Source organism: Grampus griseus (genome assembly GCF_964374135.1).
Source record: "Grampus griseus genome assembly, chromosome: 16".
Lineage (NCBI taxonomy): Eukaryota > Metazoa > Chordata > Mammalia > Artiodactyla > Delphinidae > Grampus > Grampus griseus.
In genome coordinates, this window is record NC_139010.1 from 60,138,956 (window position 1) to 60,155,512 (window position 16,557).

The 16,557-nt window shown below is 40.7% G+C and overlaps 1 protein-coding gene across 2 annotated transcripts in view; it reads right to left on the minus strand.

Moving 5' to 3' along the window:
* The window catches only part of ARMH3 (armadillo like helical domain containing 3), a 170,410-nt gene that overhangs the window by 129,461 nt on the left and 24,392 nt on the right, over nt 1-16,557 (minus strand). For both annotated transcript variants that reach the window (XM_082673335.1, XM_082673334.1), the window contains exons 6-14: nt 13,626-13,718; nt 12,828-12,902; nt 12,657-12,743; nt 8,072-8,128; nt 6,116-6,159; nt 4,981-5,041; nt 3,083-3,129; nt 2,496-2,571; nt 718-811 (exon numbers count right to left, since the gene is read on the minus strand). In XM_082673335.1, coding sequence (XP_082529461.1) covers nt 718-811; nt 2,496-2,571; nt 3,083-3,129; nt 4,981-5,041; nt 6,116-6,159; nt 8,072-8,128; nt 12,657-12,743; nt 12,828-12,902; nt 13,626-13,718 — 634 coding nt within the window. The remainder of the gene's footprint in view (nt 1-717; nt 812-2,495; nt 2,572-3,082; nt 3,130-4,980; nt 5,042-6,115; nt 6,160-8,071; nt 8,129-12,656; nt 12,744-12,827; nt 12,903-13,625; nt 13,719-16,557) is intronic.

The window sequence follows — 16,557 nt, forward strand, 5'->3', positions numbered from 1 at the left end:
TTTTGTTATTTTTTTAGGGAGGGAAGTCTTAAACACCCAGCAAACTCCCAATTATTATGCACTTGTCATTTTTTAACTGGGTGTACCTGGCAGACACATAACAGTGAGCAAATCCCAGGTTCACTTTCTCATCCATTTATTCAACAAATATTTACTAAGCAGTGACCATGCAGGCACTATGCTGGGCAATTAGTGGTAAACAAAACCGGCATGGTCCCAGCCCTGATCCATGTTGTGGTTTTTAGTCTCAACTCTCACTAACCTTAGGCAAACCTCTTATTTCTCTGGCCTCAATTCTCTCATTTGTCAAATGATAACAAGAGATAATATTACTATTTTACATTTATTTTAGCGAGATATTCATAAAACATCTCATCTGAGCCTCACAAGTACCCTGACAGTTTGGCAGGACGGACATCACTGACCTCTGAGCTCCCTTTTAAATCTAGCATTCCATGATTCTACAGCCATTCCCTGAGGAGGACAAGCTGGAGTTATATAGCTTCTTTACAGAAAAAAGCATTTGACTCTCTTTTCCAGACTTTTCTTTGGAGCTTCATGAATCCTGAAGGACAGTTCTTCAGATAATTTCTTAAGCAAAAGAATTAACAATTGTGCTTTTTGTTAAAAAAAAACAAAAAAACCAAAAGAACTATGCTCACCCCTGAAGTTTCAAGATCATATTCGTCAAGAAAACAAAGGAGATGGTGGACTTACCATCAGAGGAGGGCGGCGTGGTCCCCAGTGGTGTGGCTGGGGTTGCTGGAGCAGGGCCGACGGGGGTTGTCACCAAGCCCATTTCTGGATGACTCTGAACGAGAGCACAGATAAGGGTAAGAAAGAGAAAATCCAGTTCTGGGTATCCTCTGCTTATCCTTTCTGGTATTCCTGGCCTCATAATTAGACAGAAAGCTCACTGAGGAGGGACTGCTTCTACATTTAGTTCCTATGAGTACCTGATTACTGTTGATGCTTGCTAAACTCTAATGAGAAGCTCTGCAGGCTAGTTTTCTTTAAGCAACTAAGTTCCCATTACATAAGTTTTTCTGCAGAACCACATGAATAAAAAACTGGGATAGGGGCTTCCCTGGTGGCACAGTGGTTGAGAGTCCGCCTGCTCATGCAGGGGATAAGGGTTGGTGCCCCGGTCTGGAGCCTGTGCTCTGCAACAGGAGAGGCCGCAACAGTGAGAGGCCCATGTAAAAAACAAAACAAAACAAAAAAACACAGAATTATTCCACACACACACAAAAGGGCACTTGCTGTCCTATTTGAACCTATCTGAGAAGGGACTATTCTTATCAGATCAACCTGAAACATATCTACAGACTGTTCTAATGACCACATAGTTGACTAATAAATGCAGGTGAGCCAAGGAGATAACAGGTACTATAAAAAGAGCTATGCAGAGGGCAGCCTTCCCATTTCACAACAAACAAGAGCGTGTGGGGCTGGGAGGCAGAGACATGGGTGAGACATCCACTGGGGACCAAAACAGATAACTCCTCTTTCCCTTACCTTCCTTAGCCATCCCTGCCACATCAGCTCTTGAAAATTGGGCTGAGTGGTGGCTACTCCCTTCTCTTCCCCAACAACTTTACCAGATTTTACCCATCTCACTTCTTCCTTTAAAATCAGTTACAGAATTCAAAAAGCAGACAAGGAACACCCTGAGAATAGTGGGTAAAGTCTCATGTTATCAGTCATGAAAAATGATAAGTCCCTCTTAGCCAGACCCTCAAACCAGCACACTGCTTTTTGACCTTATTTTTTTTGTTACTGAAACTCAGTGGATCCCATACACATCTGCCCTTTGAGAAAAAAGCATAAGCAAACTTTCCTGTAAAAGAAACCTTCATACATATTTTAAACAGTCTGGCTTTAAAATAAAAACACTTTATCAATTTTTTAAGACAGCTTTCATGAGCATCACTCAAGTTTTCAACCTATTTAAGTTCCCTTCTGTACCAACTACTGAGGCTATCCCTTAGGCAAGTGATCCAGCACTCAGGATTCTATGACTTTCTGCTTTCAATATTTGTAAACTTTTTTTCTTTTTTTTGGTTAACAGCTAACCTTACGCTGCATAAGATATTTTGTACTCTTCTTCTTTGGACATGGGTAAGATAATAAGATAAGTGACGTGGCCTATTTTATCTCCGGTTGTAATTCCACAGAGGTTTAGAAAGCAGAAAGCCTGTTATAAAAATCCATATGGGCAGATAATACCAAGGGATTTCCGGTGAGCAAAATGCAGTAATCTCATCTCATTTGTTTAGCTGAATCAGTAAACTGGTCAAGACCATTAACTTTGCATGTTATCAGATCCATTTCAGCACCAGATGGAAACATACATATTTGAGGAGAGCATGAAGCAAAGGCAACTGAGGCAACTCTTTATAACTACCACTCACCAATGCAAAGTAGGGTTTACACGGCACAGCCATGTATGAAATTCAGGGAGAAAAAGAATTGAAGTTTTTAACTTAACCAACCTGGGCTAACACTGTGATAAAGTTCCGATTTAAATGAACAGCTTCGTAAAGTGCCAGAAGGATGGCCTCGTTGGTTCTAAAGAAAAAGAGAACAAATTGGAGAGTCTCTTATAATGAAGAAGTTAAAAGAGTATAACCCTCAAGGTAAGATTTCACTCCAGCTCCTCACTATAAATCCCTTTGAGTTTCTAATGCTCCCTTTATTTCCTTTTGGGGCTTATGTAAAGGGTATACAGTCAGAGCTTTAACTTTAATTCCTTAGAACTAGTTCTTATCTACTTCATTCACTATTTCCCCCTCTCGCTCTTCCACCCCAATCCAGTTAAGTCTTTAACTGGCTCAGACAACAAGCCCTCTTTCATTTCATTCCAGAGACAGCTGGGAACCGTTTTTCAGCTTCTTGGGGCTCGTTACATGTGACTGAAGCAGAGTTTTCTAAGGTTCCATTATTGTTTAAAACTCAAGAAACAGTTGATAAATCACCAAAAAAGTTTGAATCTATAAAAGATTAGCAGATTCACACTTTCATATCCAGTGAGAGCCCACACTAATGTTCAAGTCACCGCACAAGGACGTCAGCCACTTACTGCACTGAGATTTTCTCATGGGCATCTGCTATGAACATGCTGCCCACCTGTGGAAGAAAAGGGGAATTGCAGAGTTATAGCAGGGAAACGTGAGAGGTGCTCTGTGCCTACAAGCCTTTAATCAGTCAAAAAACAAGCTGCTTGGAACCCTGCCCCACCAGTCACACACAACAAAACCAGTTCACTTTGAAGATCTTAAAATAATCATAAGTAATAAATGAAACAATGAGAGCTCCCCTAACTTGTCTTTACTTAAAGGGACTTTAAAAAGCAAAAAAACAATCCCACTACTTTTGTCCAGCTCTCCTTTTTAATGCATAAGTTTAGTAACCACTGACAACAAGTAAACGGCAACGTAAACATCCTCATCACTTTGCATCTGCCCTTGAATTTGCTTATTTGAAGTCAGGAACTAACTCACAAAGAACAAGGAAAGCAGGCTGTTCATCCAACACAGAGCCATCTTTGGGGGAATATCCGGGTTTCAGACCAGAACTGTCTAAATGAAACCTACCATCCATCTTTTACATCATAAAACCTTTTGTTTGTGACCTAGCTAGGGCAGTTGAATAAGTAAATGGAGTAGATTGCCTCCAATATGTGTGATATCAGAGGCACTGAGATAGATGCCCATCCATCTAAGAATATCTTTTCCACCTACTTATTGATGCCCAAAACCATGCAGCTGGAGCTTCATTTATTTGGTAGAAAACCTTTTCTTCTTGGCTAGAAGGCAAAGGTCCCTGGGAGCAATATAATTATATCTAATTCATCTAATCAAACACCAATACAGCACTCACACTGCTCTGACATCTGAGGGATTATCCATTTGTGCTTCAGAGTTAAAGAGTTTATCAAGTCCTTTCCTTGACAGTAGGCTCTGAGAACAAAGAAGGCATAGATATTGTGGGGGAAAAGTTGCCTTTTGGGGGACAAGATGGGGGGACTGCTGTTTCTTGCAATGAACTCAAAATCTGTCTTGCTCTAGGGCTGATTACTTGAATACTAATGCCCAAGAAGACAGACTTTCTGAATCTAAGTTCCAAGACTCCTAGATTTATATCTTAAAAATCAGTCCCAGATTATCTGGCCTAAAATGCCTATCGTGCTAAGGTTGAGATACCTTGCTCAGGAGTCTTGCAAACTGAACCAATAACTTTCCTAAACTATGGACCTCTCAGCCCAGACCTTAAGCCTTTAGATGAGTGGCTCAGATCACTGCACCAATCCCTCGAATCCAGGACCAACTACAAGAGATGAAGGGGCCACTGCAGACAGCCAAGGATCACTCAGGGTTGGACTTGGATCTAAATCCTCCTATTCTGTGTTCCATAGCATCAGTCCTCAAACAGAGCCAACTCTTTAGGAAGCAAAAGTCTGGCTTAATATGAACGCTTTTTTTGTTTTTGTTGTCTTTAAAAAATTGAATTGATTAATTGGAAAAAAAAAAATTCTAACCCTGGTGGTCCAGTGATTAAGACTCCATGCTCCCAATGCAGGGGGCCCGGGTTCAATCCCTGGTCAGGAAACTAGAGCCTGCATGCCACAACTAAGACCCAGGGCAGCCAAATAAACAAATATTAGAAAAAAAAATAAAAATAAACTTCTGGGGCTTCCCTGGTGGCGCAGTGGTTGAGAGTCCGCCTGCCGATGTAGGGGACACGGGTTCGTGCCCCGGTCCGGGAAGATCCCACATGCCACGGAGCAGCTGGGCCCGTGAGCCATGGCCGCTAAGCCTGTGCATCCGGAGCCTGTGCTCCACAACAGGAGAGGCCACAAGAGTGAGAGGCCCGCGTACCGCAAAAAATAAAATAAAATAAACTTCTCAGTCTAAATTTGTCTACCCCTGCAGATCTCATATATTTCTGAGCAGGAGAGAAAAAACAAGTAGGACTTACCATATTTGTTAAAGCAGAGAAAAAACCGCCTTGGTGTTCTTCTTCCTTGTCTTTATACTGCCTGAACAAAAATAACTAAATTCAACTTTAGTATTATTTATCACGTGTCTTTGTCCTTGGCATACCAAGTGGTAATCAGAGCAGCTCACTCGCAGAATTCACTGACTCCAAAAAACAAAAGCGTTATGACAACCCAGCCACTGCAGTTTCCCCTGCAAGCTAAGAGGCACCCATCTGCTCTTGAGGTAGCGTGTACCAAAATGCCCAGCTACTTCGGGAGAGTCTTAGAAAGCAAGCTGCAAAAGTGTGAAACTGCTCTAACATATGGCTGATCCAGTTATTTCCCAAACAGACTATTACTTGAAAAGTGTGACAGTAAAATTAAGGCTGTAACAGTGAAAATCTTGTTTGTTTTTGAAGGAAAAGGAGGGAAATCTGTGAGCTAAACTATTTGTGGAGATGGGACAGATTTGAAATCCCAATACCCAATCGTGTATAAGCAAAGTCTGGAAAGGAGTAAGAAAGATCCTGCCTGGTCCTTGCCAGGATTAGATACACTTCTGGTTTCCATTCACTGAATACCAAATCCTTCCCCATCCCCAGCAAGAGGGAAAGCAAGCATCAATGAAAAGAGCCCCCAGAACAGACAGGGACTCTAGGAAGCTGCAGTTGATTACTGATGAAAAAGAAGTATCTGTCAAACTAGAACTAATTCAGTGCTTTCTTTTCTTTTTTTTAAGCATACAAAAAGCAGTGTTTCACAACCTTTTTTACATAGAAAACGGTATTTATATGATACATTGGGCTAAATGGAAGAGCCTGCTTATGGCTGGAAAACTAGTTAAAATGCTCTGCAATAAAATACCAAAGGTTGCATAAGAATGTTTGAATGTAAGAGTTGCTTAAACAAAAGATGGACACTAACATGGTGGCTACTTCTCCCCAGTGTTAAAAACAACTGCTGATAAAGCCATCAAGCCCAGCTAGAACAAATGTATCTGCCAGCAGCTGTACCTCTAAATACTCTTCTAGGATAGGTAAGAGACGTTCACCCAAGAACTCTTAACAAACCTGTTTCCTACTCAACCAATTCAAACGAAAATTAGACCCTTCCCTTCTGGAAAGGTGGACTTACCTGTTATACTCAGATAAAGCTTGAGCAATCACAAGCCCCATTCCCTAGAGAGAAAAAAAAGATAGCACAGGTGAAATAAGGGGCTGTTGGTGATACTATGACTAGACCACAGAAAACACTAATTACAGTGCCATGGTCCAAGCCCAAGAAGTTCTACCTGAAAGTAGGCAACAAGGACAGGAATTCTGAGAGACATTGTCAAAGGATCAAAAGGAACTTCTTTGGAAAGATTTTTCTGATCTAATTATCTTACTTAAGGGTTCCAGATACAATTAAAATAGAGTAACAAGGGATGAAACAGACCAGCTCAGACCACTGACAATTTCACTGGGATAATTTTCACCTCAAAAGAAAAGAGTGAGTTAGAATCTTCAAACAAAAAGCTCTCGAATGTCTCTAAGACAACCCATAATAAAAGTGACGAGTCCCACATTAAATGAAGGTGCAGGGACTTCCCTGGTGGCGCAGTGGTTAAGAATCCGCCTGTCAATGCGGGCGACATGGGTTCGAGCCCTGGTCCAAGAAGATCCCACATGTCGCAGAGCAACTAAGCCCATGCGCCACAACTACTGAGCCTGTGCTCTAGAGCCCATGAGCCCCAACTACTGAAGCCCGCACACCTAGAGCCCATGCCCCGCAACAAGACAAGCCACCACAATGAGAAGCCTGCACACCGCAACGAAGAGTAGCCCCAGCTCGCCACAGTTAGAGAAAGGCTGGGTGCAGCAACGAAAACCCAACGCAGCCAAAAGTAAAATTAAATAATTAATTTTAAAAAAAAAATGAAGAACCTGTCATTGCTTCCCCAACATTGATTAAAAAAAAAAAAAAAGAATCCGTCTGCCAATGCAGGGGACACGGGTTCGAGCCCTGGTCCCGGAAGATCCCACATGCCGCGGAGCAACTAAGCCCGTGCGCCACAACTACTGAGCCTGTGTTCTGGAGCCCGCGAGCCACAACTACTGAGCCTGCATGCCACAACTACTGAAGCCTGCACGCCTAGAGCCCGTGCTCCACAACAAGAGAAACCACCGCAATGAGAAGCCCGCGCAACCACAACGAAGAGCAGCCCCTGCTCACGGCAACTAGAGAAGGCCCGTGCGCAGCAACGAAGACCCAATGCAGCCTACAATAAATAAATAAATAAATTTATTTTTAAAAACAAAGACAAGCTACTCTCAGGCCACAGGAAAACAGGAATGTAATGGGAAGAAGCATCCAATAAATATCAATTTATTAACTTTCCCCCTAGAAACTGCTAAGCGTATCACAAAGATCAATTAAGGCCACAAGGATGAATCGTGTGCTTTTTTTTCAGAAGAGAAATTAGAAGAATGAAGAGGGCAAGATGGAAAGAGAATAAAGCCAGACACCTGGTCATCTTCTTCCTCCCTATATTCAGAGATCAGATGTTATTTCCCAAACCTCCATGGATATACGTAGCAGATATATATCGTCCTCCATGTTTCAGCTTCACCAAGGCAGGCTATAAATATAATCTGGATGGTTCTACAAGAAGAAATCTCTCAACATTGAGTCATCTAAGCTTTTCTTTTTTTTAATTTCAGCTTTATTGAGGTATAAGTGACACACAAAATTGTAAGATATTTAAAGTGTACATCATGGTGATTTGATATACCATCTAAATCTTATTCTTGGAAATGTAACTTCTTGACTCTGTAGGATAATCAACCTCAGCACACTACAACATGAAATATAACTGACCATTTCATCATGACTAGCAAGCAAATATCCCCTCACACCTTCCTTCCATGATGAGAAAATAGAAAACAGTAAGACAGTAGCACTGATACTCTAAAAAGAAATACCTATTCCCTCTTTATAGCCAGATGAAATTAACACACTAGCTCTCTACTCTCTGTTCTAAATATCTACTAAAAGTAAGGCCACCAAAGGCAAGTAATTAAAACAACACACAAGGATCCAGATACTCACATTGAGCGTGGCTTCATCATCCACAATAGACAGCTTCACAATATAAGGATTCACAGACTATTAAACAAGAGAAGAGACTCCAGGTGAGTGTGACCTAGTTAAGAACCCATTAGCTATTTAACAAAGTGTTCACAAAAATGCTTCCATAAGGTGCTCTCTCTAGAGTGATGCTCCTAATACCTATGCCCAACTATCTTGCCAGGTGACTTCCTCCATTTCCAGTAAATCTCTCAGTGTGCATGGGCATTCACCAAGCATGCACAGATACACACACACACACACACACACACTTCTGTTCTACCCACATTTTCCTCTAGACTGAATCAGCTCAGGCCTATGTCTGCCACTTCTCCCATCTTTCCCTCTTATTTGTTTCTAAGAAGTAAGTGAACACTCCACAACACTCACTTTGTCCTATCTTGCCAATAATTTACTGAGTCTATAGGGACAGCTGTCTTTTGGGGTGCATAAAAGCTCCCTTGCCATAAGGCACAAATTTATAAGTTGCTAACTTACACTCATCCCAAAGGCTCCCTAACCATTCCACAAACTATATCCAAGGACTGATTCACCCACCCGTAAAACAAAGCCACCTTGGGGGTGGAAAGTGGCAGCTGCTTAACAGCCAGAGAGGCCATTTATAGATCCAATACCCAAATAACACTGCAGGGGCACTGAAAAAAAAGATGTAATTACCCAAACTACAATCTGGTCAGGACACTGGGATTTAATGATTGTCCCATCACTTAAAATATTGGAAGATTTCTTGAGTTTTTCCAGATTCAATCTCAGCTGGGCAGCATATGGAAATATATATATATTTAAACTCATTAAGCAACTGGGCCATCTCCTACCAGTGGGATGAGAACCAATGACGTGCTCACCTTGAAAACAACCCCTGCGTAGTATGTGAGGAAAGACCTACTACAGATCAGGCACCAATTCTAACCCAGGGGAAGCTAGAAACAATAGTTCTCAGATTGGCAGTTCTTACAGCAACCAAGAAAACATTACTGAGAAGCTTGGAAACCCAACTGAAAGGTTAACCCCCCCCCACCCCACAGACTTTATTAATCAAGTTTCTAAGGGCATCTTTCGAATGCTAACTGGGAATAGAGAAAGAGAAGCTTTGTTTTTTTAACAGCCCAAATGTTTACAAGGTTTTCTACAATACAATTCAAGGAGGTAAAACTCACTCCATTCGTTACTTGATCTGACAGAGGAAGGCTCTCAATACTTCTTCCTATAACTTAACAGTCAAATCCTGCTGACGCTACAGACTTCAGACAACGTCCAAAGCAAGTGGATCCTTGGAACTGAAAATCAGCAGTAGGCTGACCTTGAGATGCCATCAAATGAAAACAACAGTAGAAAGAACAGGCCACTGTCTCTTGGCACAATTTTTGAAAAGTCCTAGTTATCACCTTCCCAAAAGTAGACTGTCTTAAGTAATAATAAGGACCATCTGATTACCAAGAACAGCCTATGCATTAGCAACAGTTGAGGAAAAGGCAAGGTGGCTAAAATCAAGGATTTGAGTTCTAGATCCTCGACTTATTGTGACAAGTTAGGCACGTTAATAAACCTAAGCTCCATTTTCTCATCTGCAAAATGGGGAAAAATGTTTTCTTCCTTGGGGTTGCTATGAGACTTAAATCAAGTAAAATCCTTAGCACAGTATCTGGCATATGATAAGGGCTCGATTATTGGTAGCTATATTTTTTTTCCTTTGACATTTTTATCACAGTCAAAGGAAGATCTGTAGGGAAAAAAGAGAGAAAGAAAAAGAGAAGGAACAACTTACAACCAGACATAATAAACAATTTTGTAATTTCTGGGAAACATCATGTTCAGGGCAGCAGTTGGGGGCTGAGTCACTTCATCTCAGAAGACCTGGCCAACCCAGAAGGCCAAGATCTTAATGCTGTGAAAATTTCTATTCTGTCAGACACTGATTTTCCTTAACACTATATACCTGTTGTGGTCATGTTTTAAAACTCAAGGCAATCTACTTTTCATCAGCAAGACAGGATTACACACTCAGTCAGCCTTCACAGAATCACTCTAATAGGGTCCAGCCTTTACTTGATCTAAACCATACTTAACAAATTTCATTGCTCTTCCCTAGACCTTTTTTTTTTTTTTGGCCTCCTCTATCTCTTGAGATGAAATTACTAAAATGGAATGCATTATTTGAAGTGAGCAAGAACTACTTCCATTCCTTAAGTCCAACACCTAATCTCTCTTCTCTGTGTTTAGCTGGACACCAAGCCTCTCTGGTGCTCTCTGCACCTTTCTGGAAAGGTTACAACTTACCCCACTGGTCATGGGATCGATTGTGGTGGTAACTAGAATGTTGTTCCCCCTAGCACACCCTCTTGTATTTTGCATAAAACTTCACCAGCTTTTGGTTTTGCTATGTTCATCTGGAATTCCTCATGCTCCTATCAAAAACCTTCCTGCTCCATGGTCACCAGGTTTCCTTAATGGTTTCTGGTGATTGACTTATATCAAAAGCTGCAAAGCCCAGATAAATTATGCCTACCAGCTTGCCCTCACCTACTGTATTAATTCTTCTGGGGTTTCTGGCAGACTAGAGATGCATACCCCACTCAAGAAATATGATTTTCTCCAGTTCCTTGGCCATGTCCAATTTTTCAGGCTGACATTTCAGAAAGTCTTACTGGGCTGAACTAGGGCTCAGTTCACATTTAGAGAAGCCAAGCCATTGCCTCAGAGTGGCCTACATCCAGCAGAATGTTCCAAAAATATTCATTACTGATGATGGCTCTTTCCTTTCACACATAACTCGCTTTAACTACCTTCAGCATTTTTCCTCAGCTATTTTTCCTGCTGTTGTAATAAGGCCCCAGAGGCTATTACACATGACAGAGATCAAAATGGCTACCATGCCTGCCCTTCCAGAGCACCAGCAAAACAGGTGTTGGTGATAAATTACTTATTTATTAGTAGCTCTGTACACCATTTGTCAGTTCCTCCAAGACAATGAAAGCGATCAACTCCTGGGATTTATAACACGTTAACATTGCTCCACATATTCCAGTCCCTCTTTAAGTATTCCTTTCTCACAGCCAGCCTTTCTTTCATATCCCTATTTATAAGAATAAGCTCCATATTTTATGTTACCCATCACTTTTGACCTGGCTAGTAATCATATCAAAAATCACTAAGTGAAGATCCAGAAGCTCAAAAATGAAAACATTCCCTCCAGCTGGCCCATTTCTCATAGTACTGCTACTTATTAAATGAAGAAAGTCAAGTTGCCTCAATGCAGCTCCTGACTTCTGGGTTCAGTAAAGTACTCCTAGTGTCCAGGACCCAGTGCCAAGTGCTCCCTATTCCTACAAAGCAATCCCCAGTGAGGTCCCTGGTCTTCCCTAAGTGGCTCCCTTCTTTTTCTGTGTATTCTACCTTTTGAGGGGAATCAAGTAGATGCACCAATCCAAGTATAAATCTCTGAGTTCACCTCTTTATCTCAAAACCTATAAATCTATCCCTGACTAATTCAGAGGCAAAAAGAACTCCAGAATTAATATGGATAAGGCTCTGTCTTCAACTCCCATCAAAATCAGAAAGAGCCCCCAAACCAACAGTTGATATTTATACAAGTGGATTGATTGCATTGCAGAAATCCAATATATAAGTCCAATATTTCAAAATAGATGCATTAGGTCAGTGGTTCCCAATCCTGGCTGATCATCACGTTCAAAAGGAGATATTAAAAAAAAAAGAAAGATATCTAGGTCTCACCCCCTAAGAGATTCTGATTTGGTGTGTAAAGAGTAAGGCCCAGGGACTTTCGTGACGGTCCAGTGGTTAAGACTCTATGCTTCCACTGCAGGGGGCATGGGTTCGACCCCTGGTCAGGGACCTAAGATCCCACATGCCACACAGCACAGACAAATAAGTAAATAAATAAATAATATAAAGAGTAAGGCCCAGAAATATCTTCTTTTTAAAAAGTAACTACTGAGGGACTTGCTTGGTGGCGCAGTGGCTGGCTGCCTGCCTGCCAATGCAGGGGACACGAGTTCGATCCCTAGTCCGGGAAGATCCCACATGCCGCGGAGCAACTAAGCCCACAAGCCACGACTACTGAAGCCCGCGAGCCACAACTACTGAAGCCTGCACGCCTAGAGCTCATGCTCCACAGCAAGAGAAGCCACCGCAACAAAGAGTAGCCCCTGCACACCGCAACTAGAAAAGCCTGCACGCCACAATGAAGATCCCGTGTGCCGTAACTAAGACATGACGCAGCCAAATAAATAAATAAATATTTTTTAAAAGATAACTAGGTGATTCTAATGACAAGCTGGGTTTGGGAACCATTACATTAAGAGAGATTTACTCACTTTTTTAGAAGTTACACCACAGGATTCCTTTAAACAGCTATATCCTCTACCGCAGGCATCTAACATAGGACTTCTAGAATTGGTTTATCAAAATTAATCTATAAACCATTTACCAAGAACATGTCTTCTACATTAAGCAAAATCCTCTAGGAGTGGCCACATTTAGGAAGATTGTAGAAAGGTAACAGCTCTCCATTAAGGGACCCACTTACCTCATATTTTCTGTAGTTCACCAGCAAAGCCAAGAGGACTACGGCATCATACCCATGTTCCCTACGACTTGGCGGGTGGGAGAGTATCTGTAACCAGAACCAGAAATGGTGAGAGTGCTTGAGGAGGTGGTTTACCCAAAAAAGAAAGAGGTGACAAGGGAACTGACCTACCTGTAAAATTGCTTCAAATATGCTGTTGATCATTACATACTCCAGGATAGTGTTCTGGCTGATGTTATCTGTCACCTGAATATAATAAAAGGCTATTTAAAGTCTATACTAAGACACTCTGATATCTCATGTATATCTCCTCACCTAGTATCTAAGAGAAACAGAAATATTAAAACATTCTACTAGATACTTAGCAGATCTTAAAGCACTCCCAAAGCCACCTGAGCCTGAATAGACAAGACACTAGAAGGGTAAGAAATTAGCAAATTAAAACTTCCTAAATCTTTGAACTTCTCCTTGTTTCTCTCATACCCTCACAAAAGCATTTGCCTAACAGTTTCTTGGGTTTCATTCCCCAGATGCACAGGAAGAACTTTATGATCCAGAAGTCTTCAAGCAGTGGCAGGGAAAGGAAACCACCTGAAGTAAATGAATAATACCCTACCCTCCTCCCACTAGAAGGTACAGGCCAGCTTCCAGCTATAAAATCAAAGTCAGAACAAATAAAAATATTCAGAATCACAAAAACTGTTTCCAAATGAGACCTGATGAAGGGCAAAATCTAACAATCCAGACTGGTACAGGTTAAAAATGTCAGCAGTTGCTCCAAAGAGCAACTTCTAGGAAGCGAAAACCCATACAAATAACTTCCTTCTACACAAACACAACAGAGTGATGTAATGGCCCAGTAGAGATTTTTTTTCTCTTTTCCTTTCTAACTTTGGGCTCAAGAATTCAAATTTGCCCCTGCTGTCAATTTACACCCTTGACAAAGAAACATATAGGTAAGTTACTTACAGTCACTAAGCAGAGGAGAAGTTTCAGACATAAGCTCTTTAGACTTTCAGAACCTTCTGCACAAAGCAATGAATCCAAACTCTCCATCAAGTTCTGAGAAAGAGAACCATTAAGTATTAAACCATATCAAAGAACATCTCCACCATGTCTTTGTCAAACTCAGGGTTACGTTATGTAGGGTAATGTGAATAAAATAAAATGAAGCAACCATATCATTCCCTTAGGCCTAGGCCTTGCAAGACTAGACATAAAAAAGGAAGACTTCTAAGTCTAGCTATTTTGGGAAAAATGCCTTAGAACAACCATACAGAAAAATAAAGAATTTACTATTCCAGTAAATGAATGTTTGCAGCCTATCACCCTCATATAAACCTTCAGATTAGAATGAAATTTTTTAAAAGATTAATAACAGTTAAATAATATACAAATTAAAAACAATAAATAATAAACTAAATAAAATTAAATTCTATTAAACAAATTTTAAATAATAAATTAAACAAATGATTAAGTTAAAGGTTAATAATAATGGTTAAACAGCTAGATATGTTTCATTATTTGATAAGAAAGCATATCACTTGATGCAGGCACACTGAACAAACAACAGAGAGATAACATCACTACTAGCTGTTCACTGGCCATATGCACTATCCAACAAAGCTAGCTCATATCCATCCTGGTCGCTTCTACTAGACAATGTGATTAGAGTTTAACACTTGTACTAACAACCAACTGTTTTATCCAATGTAGTCAAAAGATGAAACCTTTAGATACTACAAGGAAGAAAAAAAGAAATATTTTACATTAAATAAAGGAGGAAAATGAATGGAGAATAAGGAGTTAGCGGGACATCCCTGGTGGTTCAGTGGTAAAGAATCCACCTTACAATGCAGGGGACGCTGGTTCGATCCCTGGTCAGGGAACTAATACCCCACGTGCCATGGGGCAACTAAGCTTGCACGCCACAACTACTGAGCTCTCGCACCTCAGTGAGAGAGCCCGCGTGCCGCAAACTACAGAGCCCACGCACTCTGGAGCCTGCGCGCCACAACTAGAGAGAGAAAACCCGCAGGCCACAACTAGAGAGAAGCCTGTGCACCGCAATGAAAGATCCCACATGCTTCAACGAAGATCCCGTATGCTGCAACTGAGACCCAACACAGCCAAAAATAAATTAAATAAATAAATAAATAATAAATAAATCTTAAAAAAAAAGGATTTAGCGTGCTGGAAGGTCAAGTGAAGGTTCAAAATAAGCTACTTCAGGTCAATTCAACAAATATGTAGTAAGAGTCTACTATACGCTAAATATTGTGCTTTCAAAGAAAATAAGAAAAAAATAAGACAATGACACTTGCTCTCAAGGTGTTTTTAGTCTAACAGGAGAGAAAAACAAATAAACAGTTTAATGGTTACTATGACAGTAATATATATGGAGGAAGGGAATTAGCTCAGAAGTTACCTATTCCAGGACTCCTCAGGGACAGGCTGTATTTTGAAAAATCAGTAGGAATTAATTAAAACTTGAGGAGGAAAGGAATTCTAGACAGGCATTAGCATGATCAAAGACACATGAAGAATGAAATGGCCCTTGGACATGCAGTTTGTTATTATAGAAGTATAAAGAGTGAGGCACAGTGATGAGAGATGCGATTTGAGAAATAAATAGAAAGAAGATCATAAAAGTTTTATACAGCTAATGAGGGAGCTTGGTCTTTATCCTTTTAGTGATAGGAAACTAATGAAGGGTTTTAAGCAAGAAAGATTTGAGTGTTAAGTTACATCACTCTGCTGTCAGCGTGGATGACAGATTTAAAGATGGTAAGGCTGGAGAGAGGGAGACAAAAGAAGACTAACCTATCAATTTTCTGAGGAGGGTTGCCATGTCTTATTTGCCTCTGTATCCCCGATGCCTGGCACAGAGGAGCATAACAAATGTTTGTCAAAAGAATGAAGGCATCACTGCAATAGTTCAGGGATAATGGGGACTTTGGCAGTAGAGGAAAAATAGAAAAAAACAGATATGAGAAGTATGAGCTGAGGTAAAATTAGCTGAACATGGTGATAGTCTGGATATGAAAGATGAGGGATAGAAAAGAGTCAAGGGTGACTCTCAGGTCTTTGGCTTGGGGAACTGGGAAGACAGGTATCCCCATTCTGACACAGAATGAATGAGGAAGAACAGAAGTATAGAAAACAATGAGTTCCATTTTGGATATGCCAAACAAGAGGTACTTAGGTATGTGTAAGTGGGTATATTCAGCAAGTGCTTAAAGAGAACAGGTCTGAGACTCAGGAGGAATTAAGGCTAAAGATAGAGACTTAGTAATCAGCAGTATATAGACAGTAGTGAAAACTGTAAGAATGAAAAAGATATTAGGGATTTTACTATATATATATATATATATATATATATATATATATATATATATATATATATAGACTGTAAAAGGTTAGAATTAAAAACTAACTCCAGGGCTTCCCTGGTGGCGCAATGGTTGAGAATCTGCCTGCTAATGCAGGGGACACGGGTTCGAGCCCTGGTCTGGGAGGATCTCACATGCCGCGGAGCAACTAGGCCTGTGAGCCACAACTACTGAGCCTGCGCATCTGGAGCCTGTGCTCTGCAACAAGAGAGGCTGTGAGAGTGAGAGGCCCGCGCACCACGATGAAGACTGGCCCCCGCTTGCCACAACTAGAGAAAGCCCTCACACAGAAACGAAGACCCAACACAGCAAAAATAAATTAATAAAATTAATAAACTCCTACCCCCAACATCTTTTAAAAAAAAAAAAAAAGGAACTGACTCCAGGTACTAAATCTTTGTGTATTCCTAATTGCATATTCGTAACATTTTTATTTTAATAAATTTATTTATTTTATTTATTTATTTGTGGCTGCGTTGGGTCTTCATTGCTGCACATGGGCTTTCTCT